The sequence below is a fragment of the Geotrypetes seraphini genome, chromosome 3 (genome assembly GCF_902459505.1).
Source record: "Geotrypetes seraphini chromosome 3, aGeoSer1.1, whole genome shotgun sequence".
In the NCBI taxonomy this organism is placed as follows: Eukaryota; Metazoa; Chordata; class Amphibia; order Gymnophiona; family Dermophiidae; genus Geotrypetes; species Geotrypetes seraphini.
Genome location: NC_047086.1, coordinates 201,134,554 through 201,152,417, shown reverse-complemented (window position 1 = coordinate 201,152,417; position 17,864 = coordinate 201,134,554). Strand labels below are relative to the sequence as shown.

Below are 17,864 nucleotides of genomic sequence, written 5' to 3'. Positions count from 1 at the left end.
CCACTTGAGGGTCATCTTGTCAAGGCTCACTGGGGTTGGGTGATTCTCATTTCGCCTGACTGGCCGAGGCGGCCGTGGTATGCCGACCTTGTTCATCTACTACAGGATCACTGGCTCAAGCTTCCTTGTCATCCTCATCTCCTTCTGCAGGGCCTGATTGCGCTCCAGGATCTGCTTTGGTCTTATGGCCTGGCTTTTGAGTGTGCGGCCCTAGTCAGTGGAGGCTACTCCTTGGATGTAATAGCTACTATTTTGCGCAGCAAAAAGAAGTCCACCGTAGTGGCCTATGTGAAGGCTTGGAGATGTTATCAATCTTGGTGGGTCCAGAAGAACGAGGATCCGACCTAGATGTTTGTACAACTGATTCTCGCCTTCCTTCAAGATGGCCTGGAAAAAGGACTGCAGCCAGCTCAGAGGGTTCCAATTGCTGGTCTTTCTTGCCTTGGTTCTAAACCTCTGAGAGGCTCTTTGGCCACTCATCCAGACGTTGTCAGGTTTCTTGGGAGCGCATTGTGTCTGTCCTCCACTGTGTAAACTCTATCCGACTTGAAATCTTAATCTGATTCTCTGGTCATTTGCTCATCTGCCCTATGTGCCTCAGGTCCAGGCATTCTTAATGGATTTCACCATGAAGACGGTTTTCTTGGTGGCCATTACTTCAGCCGGCAGAGTTTCTGAACTTCAGACCTTGTCCTGCATGGATCCTTATATTCAGATTACGAGCTCCAGCGTGATTCTGCACACTGTTCCCTCCTTTCTCCCAAAGGTGATCTCTAGTTTCCACATCAACCAGGAGATCTGTCTGCCTACCTTTACTCCCTTGGGATCACTCAAGCGTGATTGAGTGCTAAGGTCGCTGGATGTGCACAGACTTGTTGTGGTACTAGATGGATCCATATGGCTATTTCATCCACATATATTGCTGCCAGAAAGAAGCCGCCTCTTTCTGTGAAGGCTCATTTCTTCTTGAGGTGTTTCCTCCTCATGGGCAGATTTATCGGCAGTTTTTCTTGATGAGATTTGTAGAGCAGTTACTTAGGCCTCCTTATACACTTATGAAGTTTTACAGGATTGATGTGGCAGCCAAATAGGATGTTGCTTTTGGTTCTTCAGTTCTGACAGCAGGCTCATCAGTCCCACCCTGATTCTATGGGACTGCTCCATTACATCCCACTTGTCCAGGAATAGAGGTGGGATTGTACAAGAACGAAAGATTAGGCTCTTACCTTTGCTAATCTTCTTTCTTGTAAATCCACACACTATTCCTGGAACCTGCTCTGGGAGTTACTGATTTTCAAATTGTCTGCCTCAATAGTACTGGTAAGGTGCAATCATGGTTTGACCAGCCTTTCTAAGAATACCATCTGAACATGTTGTGCACTTTGCCTTAGGGGTCCCTTGCTATGGCTTTCCCCTTTGTTAGTGCTGGCTGCATGTCCTTATAACGAGCTTTTCTTTTCTCAGGTTTATGATGTTTGCAAACTTGTTTCAGTTGTCTGATTGTTATAAAGTTTGTTATGAGCAGATTTGACTTGTTTCTCAGTGTGACTGACTGATTTTGAATTTGCTGGAAGTCAGAAGGCAGTCCTGAGGTATGAGGGCTATGTCAGAAAAATATGTAAATGAGGCTTCCTGCAAGCAGTTTTGTGACATGGGATGCATAAACCACTGTTTATCCCAGGACAAGCAGGCATGATATTCTCGCATGTGGGTGACGTCATCTACGGAGCCCCGACGCGGACAGCTTTTCAAGCAAACTTGATTGAAGATTCAAGTTTGCTGTGCTGCACCACGCATGTGTGCCTTCCTTTCTCCACTAGAGGGCGCATCCCCTCCTCGTGGTCTCCAGTTCGTTTTTTTCCGCGGAGCCAAGAAGTCTTGTATTTTTTAGGCTCTGCCCCAAGTGCCTTCTAGCACTGCGATTTTCCACTTTTCTTTCTTTTAAAGTCGCTGTGCGAGTGTTGTTTGTTTTTTTCCTGCTTTGTCGCGAAGTCGCGGTTCTTTTGGTCAACCCGGGGGCTCCCGGGTTGTCGCAGCCGCGTGGCCTTGTTGGCCGCGGCCTGTACATTTTTCTATGTCCCGGCCTTTGACCGGTTTCAAAAAGTGCACCCGGTGCAATCGTCTTTTGTCCATCGCAGACCCGCATCGCTGGTGCATCCTCTGCCTGGGGGCCGACCATCCGACCGAGTCCTGCCCCCGGTGTGCTACTTTTCAACACTGGGCCCTCCGTCGCCGTAAGGCCCACATGGCGGATCTGTTTGCCGCCGACCAGCCCTCGGCCTCGGGTACCTCGGCCCCACCTCGAGACTCAACCCCGAAGACCTCGGGTTCGCAGAAGTCCTCGGCTCCGGGTAAGTCCCCTCTTCCTTCCTCAGGTTCCACGCCGGCGAAGAAGCCAGCTTTGGGGACACTGGCCGGGCATGGTGGGAGTTCCTTGCCTATGATCCCGGCGAAGTCCTCCAAGTCCTCGGGACGTGCCTCCACCACCCGGGAATACTCTAAATCGAGGTCGCCCTCGGTGGAGTGCACTGCGGCCTCGGACATGCCCTCGATGCTGTCCGTGCCGGTTTTTCAGGACATGCTCCGGGCGATGATCTGCTATAATTTAGTTGTATAATACTGCTATGGCCACTTCTAGGAGAGAGTGCATTTATCTATGTACAAGTATGTATTTATGTCAGTACTTCCCAATTACTGACAATGCAACATTCAGATAAGAGAACAATTATTTCAAAGATTCTCCTTTTTCAGATTCTATTCTTAGCTCCCTTGCGTGTAGTAATCTTATTTGCTTTTGCTTTTCTTCCAGGGTGTGTTAGCTGCAGTGATATACAAGATGGAAGCATCTCCATTTAAGAGGGGACAGTGGTCCTCACAGTCCTTAAGAATAACAGCTAAAGAGTTGTCGCTGGTAAACAAGAAGTCTGGATCTATCATGGAACGCTTCTCTAGGTTTGTATTTAGTTGTCCCAGAATAACTTTGGCTTCTGCTATATGTTAAGACAATACTATAGCTGATTTCAATTGCTGCTCTTTCTCTTATTCTGCTTTAGAAGTGAAGCTGAATTCAAAGGGGGAGGGGGTAGGTAATATCATAAGTGACTTGATGTATAGAAAGACGTTTTCCAGTGCAATAGATGTCATTCTGGATAATGGTTAATTTCCCCATTGCTGTGAGCTCTGCATATGGAATCTACTCCAGATTTTTTCTGTGATCCTCTTACTTTACTGGGAGATCTACTGTCACACTGGGAGCTCTACTGCCACCTACAGTTTTTTTCCTTTTGCATGCAGACCCTGAAGGAGTGTTTCTGGTCTGCTCTCCCCTTTTCTTTATTTTGTTTTTCTGTTCATATTTGGTGTTTTCGGTGTTCGGAGCTTACCAATTTCAGTGTCTGCTCTGCCTGCGTGGAGAAGCAGACTGAGGTCTGCAACTGACAGGCTAATCCTTTGTAGAACTTGTTATCCAGCTTGCACAAGTGTTTTTGGAGCTCGGGGCTGTTCTGCATACCTTCCTTCCCTCACCTTACTGCTTAGCAGAGGTTTGAGCGCAGGCTGTCAAGCATCCATAGGAGGCTCAGCAGTATCTCGCAGGGTGTCGGCTGCATTTTTGCCTCCTCCCTTCTGGTAGTGTATCCGTCGTTTCAGTCAAGATGCTGTGTCTAGCTGGCAGCCCAAAGATCAGCATTGAAGAAGGACTTTCAGCATTAGGCAGTAATTTCTTCTCCTTTCCAGCTACTGTAAAGAGCTGAGGCAGGCTGCAGCAAAGATCACAGTGAGTAAGGCTGTTGCAGCCTAAGAGGTGAATCGAGGGGGAGGGAGTGCTAAAATACAGTTTTCGAGGGTTCCTACATGTTACCCTATGCTCCCCTTCTCAAAAATCCTAAATTCACCATTTTTTGAGTCTGGTGTAGGGTTTGTTTTTTTTTTTTTTTTAGAGATTTACTTGCCAAAATCATGACAATGGACATCTTAGATTTTTAGCGATCCTTTTTTTCCCCCAAGTTTTTTGCAGCTCCAAATCTCCTTTTGCCTTAAAACTTGTTGGGATGGAGTCTTTGGGCTCTTTTACCCTGGAATAAAGCACAGTTACTTAACCGTAACAAGTGTTATCCAGGGACAGCAGGCAGATATTCTCACAACCAACCCTGGTTGGCTTCTTAGCTGGCTATCTAAACTGAGGAGACGTGTGTCGAGCGGGAAGGTACTCACGCTTGCGTGGTGTGGTCAGTCGTGAACTTTCTAAAGTTCTCTAAGCAAAAATGCTTTTGCAGCTGTCCGCATCAGGAGGCAGTGGATAACGTCACCAACATGTGAGAATATCTGCCTGCTGTCCCTGGATAACACATTAGGTAAGTAACTGCTTTCTTGTAAAAATGCTAAATCAGTATGGTTGTTGAGTAACCGAAGGATTTTCTTCCTTTTGGGGAATGTATTCCCCCCCCCCACATTCCACGTTGGCAATTAAGGGACATAAAAGTGAAAAAAGAGGATAATTACTATTTGTAAGTATCTCATAAAACTGGAGAGGAAGAGTGTTCCAGCCATCACCTTTCCTCCCCCAAAAAGCAATCTGAAAATGCCAACTCTACTGCACCCACACCAGCTCTGCTTCATCCACCCCATATATTTTCCCAAATCCTGCACTTCTCAAGTGCCATTTCCTAGAAACCAGTGCTAAGAACAAGTGTAACAGCAGATCTCCTATAATAACAATAAAAGAACGCAAGAAAATAAAAGAACTTAATTACTGCTAATGTAGCGGCAGCTGCTGCTAATGTGGCATCACATCAGCAAACTTAGCAGTACTCTCACCATCAGATCATGGCATAATAGTCCAAGTATGGAAGTTCTAGAATAAGAGACGGAAGTTGTACGCTCTATATAGGATTGTCTGTTTCCAAGCAAAATCCCTCGCCCTGAACTCGGCAATTATCCAAAAAGTCCTTTGAAATAGACTCGGGGCCTAGTGGACTCCAGCCCAGACTTCGGCAGAGTCTGCAAGAAGAAGCTAGCTGCGCCAACATCTTCAAGAAAATGCACTGCACTCCATGCACAATTTTCAGACGTGCTGGGTACATCAAATTAAGCCTTATTTTGTCTGGGAAAAGTTGTGAGCATAAGGGGGAAAATGCATGCCATGCTTGTATAACTTTCATCGAATAATCCTGGAAACAGAGGACAGTTTTGTTCTAAAGGAGCTTGGCCCTTGATCAGAGAGCACGTAGGATAGCTACTTTATGGCTATAGTTTAGGACTTTGAAGATGACCACTCTCAGCTTATCTGTCGCATCCCATTGCTGTCCCTTGTGGTGGGCCTGCTCGATGCGAAGAGGCTCCGTGAGAGAGGTAAGGTGAAGGGATTCAACCAGCCAAGTCTCTAGGAAGATTTGCAAATGTTGCGCTGTTAGTATCTCTGGGAGTCCAATAAGCCTCAGGTTATTTCTTCGAGACCTGTTTTCCAGGTCCTCAAGCTTAGCTTCTATGTCAAGCAAGCGTGCAGCATAGTTCCCTGAGTCTGACATTGGGGATTGCATCGAATCCTCCACCGTGCTCACCCTAGTCTTTGACTGCCTGCAAGTCCGCTGCCAAAGATACAAATCGTTGGTCCATAGAGTCCAATTTGTCAAGAATTAGCTGTAATTATTTCCCATGGTGTGTTCTAAAGCTGCTTGTACTTCTGTGGTAACCTCCACTATCCATGCTGAGCTGGGGACCATGGCACAAGCAAGGCAGGCTCTGCTGTGTCTGCCATTTTAAGATTGTGTTGCTTCCCCTTTTCTGGGCGGTTTGGCTGCCATTAGCACTGATTCCGCACGGTGGTAAGAGCAACAACTAGGGCACTGCGTAGAATATACAAATAAGTGTGATTTAGAGCAGGAGATCCGAGATCTCAGCAAATTCAATGTGGGGTCTGTCGGAGCAGCTGCGGAGACGTCCTTACAGCTCCATGGTTCCACCAGTAGTCCGCCCAAAAGCAGTCAAAAACACCATTGAAACAACATGCTCTTCAATGGAAGTGCCAGCATGGATTCTCTCGTATACAACTGCCCAGAAAGAGAACTGTTATATATTTCCCCTGTGGTCCATGGTGGGCAGAATCAATCAAAGAATATCCCTAGCTGCTTCAAATTGGCTGCTTCAAATTGCCTGTGGTACTCAATAGAGGGGCCAGCGTCTCAAACTGCCACTACATCCAACTCTGCTCTCGTAGGGGGTCTGTTGCCCTGGAGAATCGGAGCACTTGTAAGTTTCTGGCGTAGCTATTGAGTGCACAGTCTTACTGCAGAAGAGTGCCTTGGAGAGGGGATTATTGCTACCCTCCGTACATTCAGAAACTAGCAAATATTTTGGGCTTCGCTAAAGCGTGTAATATGTCTTGCTACTGGTAGACTAAGGAGAATGGGGAGCCACTAAGGGTTCCAATGTCAATGGTCCTAGTAACATAGTAACATAGTAGATGACAGTAGATAAAGACCCTTATCCCAGGACAAGCAGGCAGCATATTCTTGACTGATGGGTGACGGCACCGACGGAGCCCCGGTACGGACAATTTTAGAGTGATTGCACTCTAAGAACTTGGAAAGTTCTGGTAGGCCGCACCGCGCACGTGCCTTCCCGCCCGACAGAGGCGCGCGGTCCCCAGTTTCTTAGTTTCCGCGGAGCTAAGAAGACGCGTTTTTCAACGGCTGTTGAAATTTTTTCTAACTTGCCTTCCCGCTCACGTAAACCTTTTTGGCTCTATTGCCTTTTTTTCTTTTCTTTAACATTTGTAAAAAACATTTTATTTTTTTTGTCATTTTTGGTTTTTCCCCGGCGGGGCGGTGAATGGTCTTGTCTCCGCAGTGAGGTATCAAGGATCGCGCGGTCCCCGCAGCCACCGCCCGCCCGCCCGCCCGTAGCATTTAGCCAGCTCCCTCCCTCCACCTCACCTTAAATTTCGAGTTTTCCGGCTTCCTTTTTTCCGAGCCGCACGTGTTCAAAAATCCGTGCACACGCGGCTGCGCGAGTCAATCAATCTTCTCCTCTGACGCAACCGGAAACAGGAAGTTGCAGGAGAGGAGAAGTTTGATTGACTCGCGCAGCCGCGCGTGCACGGATTTTTGAACACGTGCAGCTCGGAAAAAAGGAAGCCGGAAATCTCGAAATTTAAGGTGAGGTGGAGGGAGGGAGCTGGCTAAATGCACGGCTTTTTGAACGCGTGCGGCTAGGGAAAAAGGAAGCCGGCAAACTCGGAACGAATATAAGGTGAGGTGGAGGGAGGGTGGGGGCTGCTGGACCATTCTTCATTACTTTGCCATACTAATTCCATTCTATGTTAGGTGCCACGGACTCAGATTCGAGTCCTAGCGATGATGAGTTAAAGATCCCAAAAGAAGCCAACTTCTAAATCCAGTGGTTAGAGCTACACTACACTCCTTGTGACCCTGGGCAAGTCACTTAATCCCTATTGCTTCTGACACAATGGGCAGTTCCAAAGACCAAGACTGGCCAGTGTCAAAGACAGGATGCTGAGCTTGATAGACCCTTAGTCTCCACTGTTTTTAGTGATCAACAAAGTTCTATGTTTCTATAATCACCCTAATTCTGTTATCATTGGACTAGATATTCAAAATGATTTAAATGGCCAGGACAGGCTCCTGGCTGTTCAAATCATCTGTCCAGGGCTAACCAGGCATTTTCAATCTTCATGTTCAGCCCAAATGGTGTCACACAATTCAGCAAAAATACCCAATGTTGTTCCTCATAATTTAAATATTGCTCATAGAAGGAACAACATTGGGTATTTTTTGCAAATGGAAGTTGGAGGGTTAATTCCCTTGAAACAGCCAATTGAGTGAAACATGAATTCATGCTGGGACACAAGATAGGTTGAATTTGTTTTGAATTTAAAAAGAAAAATGATCAATGAAGAATACTATAATGGCAAGAAAATATAATGATAAAACAGCAACTAATTTTGCCTATTTTTATATATTAAAAAAGTACTACATAAGGTAAATGTTGTTCTGCTAAGCACTGGCATTGAAACAGCAAAATGCATTTATTGCATACTTGTCCTCTGTCGGAAACATTATGGTGGTATATTAGTTGTGTTAATAAAAATTTATAAACAAAGTCCTGCCAGCTGAACATCTCTTTCTCTAGTTCAGCAGCAGGAACTTTGATTTATAAGAATGGAATACGCTAAATATTAGAGTACTAAGGCTTATATGGATGCTGCGGGGACGGTGACGGGGCGGTGAATGGGATGGCAGTGGCGGTGACGGGGCGGTGAAAGGGATGGCAGTGACGGTGACGGGGCGGTGAATGGAATGGCGGTGACGGGGCGGTGCAGAGGATGGTGGGCCCGGGGCGGTGACGGGGACAGATTTTTTCCCCGTGTCATTCTCTAGTTCTGCGTACACATCCAAAGTTTCTCCCTAAGGTTGTCTCTGAATTCCATCTCAACCAATCCATTGTTCTACCTGTCTTCTTTCTGAAACCTCATTCTCATTCTGGGGAACAGGCTCTACATACTTTGGATTGTAAGAGAGCTCTAGCTTACTATCTAGAGCGTACTAAACCCCACAGATCAGTTCCCCAACTCTTTCTGTCCTTTGATCCGAATAACTTGGGACGTCCTGTTTCGAAACGTACGTTGTCTAATTGGCTAGCAGCGTGCATTTCCTTTTGTTATGCTCAGACCGGACTGACACTGGAAGGTTCTGTCACGGCCCATAGAGTCCGAGCTATGGCAGCATCTGTAGCTTTCCTCCGTTCCACTCCTATTGAGGAAATCTGCAAGGCTGCCACTTGGTCCTCAGTTCATACTTTTACATCTCATTATTGTCTGGATACCTTCTCCAGACGGGATGGACACTTCGGCCAATCTGTTTTGCAAAATTTGTTTTCCTAATGGCCAACCTTCCCTCCATCCCTCTTTTTGTTAGCTTGGAGGTCACCCATCAGTCAAGAATATGCTGCCTGCTTGTCCTGGGATAAAGCACAGTTACTTACCGTAACAGGTGTTATCCAGGGACAGCAGGCAGATATTCTTGCGTCCCTCCCACCTCCCCGGGTTGGCTTCTTAGCTGGCTTATCCTAACTGGGGACCGCGCGCCTCTGTCGGGCGGGAAGGCACTCGCGCGGTGCGGCCTACCAGAACTTTCCAAGTTCTTAGAGTGCAATCACTCTAAAATTGTCCGTACCGGGGCTCCGTCGGTGCCGTCACCCATCAGTCAAGAATATCTGCCTGCTGTCCCTGGATAACACCTGTTACGGTAAGTAACTGTGCTGAATGGTCCATCCAGTCTGCCCAACCTGATTCAATTTAAATTTTTTAATTTTTTTTCTTAGCTATTTCTGGGCAAGAATCCAAAGCTCTACCCGGTACTGTGCTTGGGTTCCAACTGCCGAAATCTCTGTTAAAACCTACTCCAGCCCATCTACACCCTCCAAGCCACTGAAGCCCTCCCCAGCCCATCCCCCACCAAACAACCATACACAGGCACAGACCGTGCAAGTCTGCCCTGGCCTTAGTTCAATATTTAATATTATTTTCTGATTCTAGATCCTCTGTGTTCATCCCACGCTTCTTTGAACTCAGTCACAATTTTACTCTCCACCACTTCTCTCAGGAGCGCATTCCAGGCATCCACCACCCTCTCTGTAAAGTAGAACTTCCTAACTTTGCCTTTGAATCTACCACCCCTCAACCTCAAATTATGTCCTCTGGTTTTACCATTTTCCTTTCTCTGGAAAAGATTTTGTTCTACATTAATACCCTTCAAGTATTTGAACGTCTGAATCATATCTCCCCTGTCCCTCCTTTCCTCTATGGTATGCATATTTAGGGCTTCCAGTCTTTCCTCATACGTCTTCTGGCGCAAGCCTCCTATCATTTTCGTTGCCCACCTCTGGACAGTTTCAAGTCTTCTTATGTCCTTCGCCAGATACAGTCTCCAAAACTGAACACAATACTCCAAGTGGGGCCTTACCAATGACCTGTACAGGGGCATCAACACCTTCTTCCTTCTACTGGCTACGCCTCTCTTTATACAGCCCAGCATCCTTCTGGCAGCAGCCACTGCCTTGTCACATTGTTTTTTCGCCTTTAGATCTTCGGACACTATCACCCCAAGGTCCCTCTCCCTGTCCGTGCATATCAGCTTCTCACCTCCCAGCATATACGGTTCTTTCCGATTATTAATCCCCAAATGCATTACTCTGCATTTCTTTGCATTGAATTTTAGTTGCCAAGCATTAGACCATTCCTCTAACTTTTGCAGATCCTTTTTCATATTTTCCACTCCCTCTTCGGTGTCTACTCTGTTACAAATCTTGGTATCATCTGCAAAAAGGCACACTTTTCCTTCTAACCCTTCAGCAATGTCACTCACAAACATATTGAACAGGATTGGCCCTAGCACCGAACCCTGAGGGATTCCAATACTCACCTTTCCTTCCTCCGAGCGACTTCCATTAACCACCACCCTCTGGCATCTGTCCGACAGCCAGTTTCTAACCCAGTTCACCACTTTGAATCCTAACTTTAGCCCTTCAAGTTTCTTCAACAGTCTCCTATGAGGAACTGTATCAAAGGCTTTGCTGAAATATTAAGTAAATTACATCTAGCATATGTCCTTGATCCAGCTCTCTGGTCACCCAATCAAAAAATTCAATCAGGTTTGTTTGGCACAATTTACCTTTTGTAAAGCCATGTTGCCTCGGATCCTGTAACCATTAGATTCAAGGAAGTACACTATCCTTTCTTTCAGCAACTCTTCCATTATTTTTCCAACAACTGAAGTGAGGCTCACCGGCCTGTAGTTTCTTGCTTCTTCCCTGTGACCACTTTTGTGAATAGGGACCACATCCGCTCTCCTCCAATCCCCAGGAACCACTCCCATCTCCAGAGATTTGTTGAACAAGTCTTTAATAGGACTCGCCAGAACCTTTCTGAGCTCCCATAGTATCCTGGGATGGATCCCGTCTGGTCCCATTGCTTTGCCCACCTTCAGTTTTTCAAGTTGCTCATAAAAGCTCTCGTCCATGAACGGTGCAGAATCCACTCCATTTTCTTGTGTAACTTTGCCAGACAATCTCGGTCCTTCTCCAGAATGGGCTCAAGAGGGTTAGACTGTTGGCTCCCTTAAAGTACAAATGGTAGGATTTGCTCATATTTTATAGCTTGAGTAGATGAAGTTCTTTAGCCTCTCCTCCAGATGGCTGCATTCTCCTCTGTGGCAGCTGTTCCCGATGTGGTATCTTAACTTAGTATTATCCTAGGATAAGCAGGCAACATTCTCACATGTAGGTGACGTCATCCATAGATCCCCGGTACAGACAATTTTGAAAAGTGAATTTTGCAACTGCCCACACTGTATATGTGCAAGTGCCTTCCTGCCTGATTTAGGCTCGCAGTACCTCGGTTCTTTGTTTTCTGTAGAGCGAAGAAGTACTTTTTTGACTGGACTCCATTCAGTCTTTGTTGCCTTCCTGCTTCACATTTTTTTTTCTTCTTTTCTTAGTTTTTATTTCAATACTGTTAATTTCTCTACTAAAAATAATATATATTTTTTTTTATCGGGCTTCGGCCTCAAGGGGGGAGGTTCCTCGGTAGGTCTCTCAAACTTGAGTCCAATCTCACTGAAAATTTTCCCGTCCATGTCAAAACCGTTAACGGGTTTAAGAAGTGCTGTAGGTGTCAGCAGCCTATTTCCATCACCAAAACTCATAGTTGGTGTTTATAGTGTTTTAGGCCCTGAACACAGAGTTGAAACTTGTGCTCGGTGTTCCACCTTACAAAAGTGCTCCATTAAAGCCCGATGCATTCAACAGGAGAATCTGTTTGGCTCAGCCATGGATAATGGCAAGCCATTGGAGCCATTGACAATTGGGAGATCTTAACTGGGAAAATTCCTACATCGACATTGGGAGATCTTACAGCATCGGAGAAGCCAGCTAAGAAGCCATCCGCTTTCCAACAAGCATCGCAGGTCTCAACAGCATCAAGTCCCTCGATGCAGACCAAACAGCGACGCCATTAATGCAGCTTGTCTCTCCTTCACAGTGTACATCCTCATTGAGGTCACCCACTCTGAGACAAGCTGGTGCACCTTAGTACCGGCTGATGAGCCATGAGCACTGGTGCATACTTTCAGGGAGAAACTCAATGAGTTCTTCCAGAAGGAGATTGGTGATATGTTCAAATTGCACTGCATGCCTGTGCTTACATCAACTCCCTCAGTACCGGCCCAGCCTGAGCATAGCACTACAAGGCCTCAAGGTACTGCTGTCAGCTATCCATTGGAGCATCGAGCTACTTCTCATGGATCTTCCATGAAGCATCGTTGCTGTCCATCTCGACGACATTCTGCCTTCAGACTGATCTTCGCATCGATGTTCTCTATTGAGATATTGATCCATTACTTTGAAGCATCGATGCTCTTCTTCAACAAGGTGTTCAACACCAAGGAATCATTGATCTTCATTGCATCTGCCTCATGCTTTGACGCGTAAAAAGGATACTTATCCATCATCTTCATTGGATCGGTACTGAAGATGTCGCAGGACTTCCCATGCACATCGTTCTCCTTGACGCACATCCAAAACTTACTATGATTCAGATTTGTGTTCTGACTCGGGAGTGTGAATCTGCTTTATCTGCGACCGAGTCTTACGTCATCACAGAAAACACCTCCTAAAGCAAGATCTCCTACAGAAAGAATTTCTTTTACTAAATATATTAGGCAGCTAGGCAAAGCCTTACCTGTCAAATTAGAAGTTGATACTGCCCCAAGTGCTGAATACTTGGAAGCTTTGGACCATGATGAGCCTCCCAAAGAGCTCCTCAAGTTACCATTACATGGCATTCTCATTTATTTATTGATTTTTCAAAATAATCTCCAAGTATACAACACTTGTACAGAAAGTTAGATTAAGACAGTATAATTTTATATCAAAATCAAATAAAACCAAATCAGGAAATTAATTTTTTCTTAATCTATCTCAAGTCCTCAAAGAAAACAAGGAGATCCAGGATTAAATCTGAGTGAATTTAAACAAGAAGAAAAAAAGTATAACTAAGAAATCTGCAGGTTGCTGTTGAGTGGAGACAGAAGAACAAGACTTGGGAGTAATCATCAGAGCAGACATGAAGGCTACCAAACAGGTAGAGAAGGCCTCATCCAAGGCAAGGCAAATGATGGGATGTATCAAGAGAAGCTTCGTCAGCCGCAAACCTGAAGTCATAATGCCACTTTACAGAACCATGGTGAGACCTCATCTGGAATACTGTGTGCAATTCTGGAGGCCACATTACCGTAAAGATGTGCTTCGAGCCGAGTCGGTCCAGCGGATGGCCACTAGAATGGTCTCCGGACTCAAGGGTCTCTTATACGAAGAAAGACTGGGCAAATTGCAGCTCTATACTCTAGAGGAGCGCAGGGAAAGGGGTGACATGATTGAGACATTTAAATACGTCAACAGGTCGTGTCGAGGTGGAAAACGACATATTCGTTCCCAAGGGACCCTCGGTCACAAGGGGGCACCCGCTTAAACTCAGAGGAGGGAAATTTAGTGGTGACACCAGGAAGTACTTCTTCACAGAAAGGGTGGTGGATCATTGGAACAAACTTCCGGTGCAGGTGATCAAGGCCACCAGCGTGCTCGACTTTAAGAATAGATGGGACATCCACGTGGGATCCCTACGAAGGTCGAGCTAAGGAACTAAGTCATCAGCACTCAGACTTAATGGGGTGGGTCAGTAGAGTGGGCAGACTTGATGGGCTGTAGCCATTTTCTGCCGTCATCTTTCTATGTTTCTATTCTTTTTTTTCTATTGTTGTGTCAGTTCTTCTCTCCCAAGGCGTTTAAGAGATATGAAACTAGACAAGTGAGAAGGTTCTAGCAAAACATATTTTAAGAACATAAGCAGTGCCTCTGCTGGGTCAGACCAGGGGTCCAACGTGCCCAGCAGTCTGCTCACGCGGCAGCCCAACAGGTCCAGGACCTGTGTAGCAATCCTTTATCTATACCCCTCTATCCCCTTTTCCTTCAGAAAATTGTCCAATCCCTTCTTGAATCCCAGTACCATACTCTGTCCTATCACGCCCTCTGGAAGCGAATTCCAGGTGTTCACCACCCGTTGGGTGAAGAAGAACTTCCTAGCATTGGTTTTGAATCTGTCCCCTTTCAACTTTTCCGAATGCCCTCTCGTTTTTGTAGTATTCGAGAGTTTGAAGAATCTGTCCCTCTCCACTTTCTCTATGCCCTTCATGATCTTATAGGTCTTAATCATATCCCCTCTAAGTCTCGGCTTCTCCAGGGAAAAGAGCCCCAGTTTCTCCAATCTTTCAGTGTATGTAAGGTTTTCCATACCTTTTATCAAACATGTCGCTCTCTTCTGAACCCTCTCAAGTATTGCCATATCCTTTTTAAGGTACGGCGACCAATATTGGACGCAGTACTCCAGATGCGGACGTACCATCACCCGATACGACGGCAGGATAACTTCTTTCGTTCTGGTTGTAATACCTTTCTTGATTATACCAAGCATTCTATTCGCCTTCTTAGCGGCCGCTGCGCACTGTGCCGACTGCTTCATTTTCTCATCCACCATTACCCCCAAGTCCCTTTCTTGGATACTCTCATCCAATTACAGCCTTCCCATCGAATAGCTGTACTTCAGGTTTTGTGACATGGGATGCATAAACCACTGTTTATCCCAGGACAAGCAGGCAGCATATTCTCACATGTGGGTGACGTCATCCACGGAGCCCCGACACGGACAGCTTTTCAAGCAAACTTGATTGAAGATTTCAAGTTTGCTGGTGCTGTACCACGCATGTGTGTGCCTTCCTGATCCACTAGAGGGCGCATCCCCTCCTCATGGTCTTCAGTTCTTAGTTTTCTGCGGAGCCAGAAAGCCCTGTCTCTCTTCTCTGCGTTCTTCTAAGTGCCTTTCTAGCACCGCGGCTTCTTTATTTTGTTAGGGAGTCGCTGTGCGTTTGTTGATTGATCGTGTATTTCTTTGTTTCAAAAAAAAAAAAAAAGGACTTTTTATTGTGTTTCTGCTGGTTCCACTGGCAGGCCCTTCTTGGGCCTCAGCCATGCTGCTAGGCCTCAGTTGGCTGCAGCTGTATTTTCTTCTTCCCTGGCCTCTCTCTGGGCTCACCTCGTGTGAGCAGAATGGCCGGGACCCTTTTTCCTTCGTTGGAATCGGACTGAGTAGCTTCGATCCCCGGTAAGTTTTCTTTCTTTCTTTCTGTTCTTCTAGTGCATTACCTCGGTAACGCCGCCGGCTGAGTCTCAGGCATTCCAGGCATCGAGTGCAGTCGTGCCCGCCTCTACGAGACCTTCAAAGCGTGCCTCCTTTCATGGGAATACTCATCTCGAGGTTGCCCTTTATGGAGCGCACTGCTGCACCTTTATTACCAGTATCATTGGTACGGTGCCGACTTCTGACGGTCTTCGGTGTACCTCGACGTCGCCTGGGGCTTCGGGCCTCGACGTCGCCTGGGGCTTCGGGCCTCGACGTCGCCTGGGGCTTCGGGCCTCGACGTCGCCTGGGGCTCCGGGCCTCGATGTCGCCTGGGGCTCCGGGCCTCGACGTCGCCTGGGGCTCCGGGCCTCGACGTCGCCTGGGGCTCCGGGCCTCGACTTTCTGCCTCGACGTCGACAGATGCTTTGTGCCTTCGCTGTCGGCTGCGGCCGTGTGCTTCGCGTCACTTGACGCTTGTGCTTCAACATCGTCTGAGGCTTGGGCCACGACGTCGACTGAGGTTGGGGGTCTCATTGTCGGCTCGAGCTCTGTGCCTCGTTGTTGACCGAGGCTTCGTGCCTCGCCGTCGACTGGAGCTTTGTGACTTAACATCGCTTGGGGCTTTGTGCCCTTTGGTTGGCTGTGGCCTTGTGTCTCGAAGTCGACTGTGGCTTGGTGCTGCAACGTCGCTGTGGGCTTTATACCTCGGCATCAACGGGGGCTTAGTGCCTCGACGTCATCTGGGGCTCTGTGCCTCGGCGTCTCCGGCTCCTGTTCGAGAGGGTTCCCCGCTTTCTCTTCGGTTCCGGGCAGCCGTGACGGAATCTTGTAGTACGGAGTTTGGTTTCCTGGAGGAGACTCTCTCCCTGCTTCGGCTCTATTGCTCCCGCCATGCGTCATCTCGCTTGGTGCAGAGTGTGGCTGGGGATCCGAACCTCCAGGATCGTCTCGCCACTTTTACTTGCGTGAGTACTGCGCTTCTTGAGGCCTCTCTTGCGGAGGCCTCTAACCGCCTCTCAGCACGCGACCGGTCCTTCGCCTTTCGGGACGCCTTCAGCTAAATCCCTTCTGCCTTGGTGGTTTGGACTCCTTCTCCGGAGGGGCCTCCGGATACCTTTCTTGTGTTATCTCGGCCTCCTTCGCAGCAGCCGCAATAGCTGCAGCTGCACCGGGTTATGGTCCAGCCGCCGGCTTCGGCGACTCCTGGCCGTCTTTTTGACGATTCTCGCATAGCCTCCGGGCTGCTCTCCTTCTGGGGATTCCCCTCCTCCCTTCGGGAGGGGTGTCTCCGTGTCTATACATCGGGAGTATAGCCTCGCTTCTGTCGGTTGGGCATTCCCATCCTTGTCTGGTCCTGGCCCTTTGTGCCCTGCACTAGTTTCTGGTCCGGGAGTGGTTCAGACTCTGTCCGCCCCAGTCTCGGGAGTCCGTCGGGGCGGACCTGGACCCAGTTTGTCTGCGCTCCTTCTTGTCTTGACCTCAGGGGGAGGCCCTTGTTTGTTTATGTCGGAAGGTGACCCCTCTGTCCTCGGTCCGTCTCCGGTCTTTTCTGCCTCTGCCTTGGCAGGCCGCCTGTCTGCGCCTGAGTCAGCTGGTGTCTCAGCGGTCTTCGGCCTCGGCCGAGCTGATGCTGATCCTTTTGGGATCATCGGTCTCTACGGTTCATGTCCCGATGTTCGCCTGGTTTCATCTTCGTGTTCCCTGCTGGACCCGAGCATCTCAGTGATGGCAGGATCGGGATCCCGCTTCCCAGCACATTGTGGTGCCTCCCTCCTTGACACGTTTGTTTCGTTGGTGGGCCACCTCTTCGTATCATCGCATCAGAAGGTTCTGCCGATGGACTCCTCGGCATAAGCTTAGGGGTGCACCTCGACGGCCTTCAGACTCAGGGTCTTTGGTCGGGTGCGGGCCGTCGCAGCCGCATCAATCTGTTGGAGCTCCGGGCCATTTACAATGCCGTGGTGGATTTTCGTTATTGCAAGATTGAGGGTCCTGGTGCGTCCCGACATCCCGGTGGCGATGTATTCTGTGATCAAGCCAGGATGTACGGGTTCCCTGTTACTTTGCAGGGAAGCCCTTCGTCATTGGCAGGGGGCGTTACACCACTGCTTCTTTCTTCGGGCGGTGTATTTCCGGGGCGTGCAGCATTGTCTGGTGGACACGTTGAGTCGCCCTTTTTGGCCGCATGAATGGTTGCTCCATTCTCAGACTCTGCAGCATGTGGTTGTTCGGTGGGGAACCCAACAGGTAGTTCTGTTCGCTTCGCCCCTCACTCACTGGTTGCCTCGATATTGCTCGAGGATGTTCTCCCGGGTTCGCATCGAGGTGGATGCTTTCCTTCTCGATGGAATGGGCAGGTTCCTCTATGCGTTCCCTCCCTTTACTCTGATTCTCGGGTCTTTGATACACCTCCTGTCGGTCTGCGCCACCATGATCTTGATGGCTCCTCTGTGGCCCTGGCGGCCATGGTTCTCCCTGCTCCTCTAGCGTGTCAGGGAGACTCAGCTTCTACCTATGTTCCCGTCTCTGCTGTCTCAGTGTTGCGGTTTCTGTTGCATTCCATTCTGCAGTCTCTACACTTATCAGCTTGGTTCCTCGCAACATGCCTCCCTCCTTC

At 48.0% G+C, this 17,864-nt stretch overlaps 1 protein-coding gene across 1 annotated transcript in view; it reads left to right on the top strand.

Annotated features, from left to right (window-relative positions):
* LIMA1 (LIM domain and actin binding 1) overlaps positions 1-17,864 on the top strand; it is a 198,674-nt gene that overhangs the window by 21,688 nt on the left and 159,122 nt on the right. Inside the window, 1 exon segment of the mRNA XM_033939149.1 lies at positions 2,810-2,952. Within this exon segment, the coding sequence (XP_033795040.1) occupies positions 2,810-2,952 (143 nt within the window).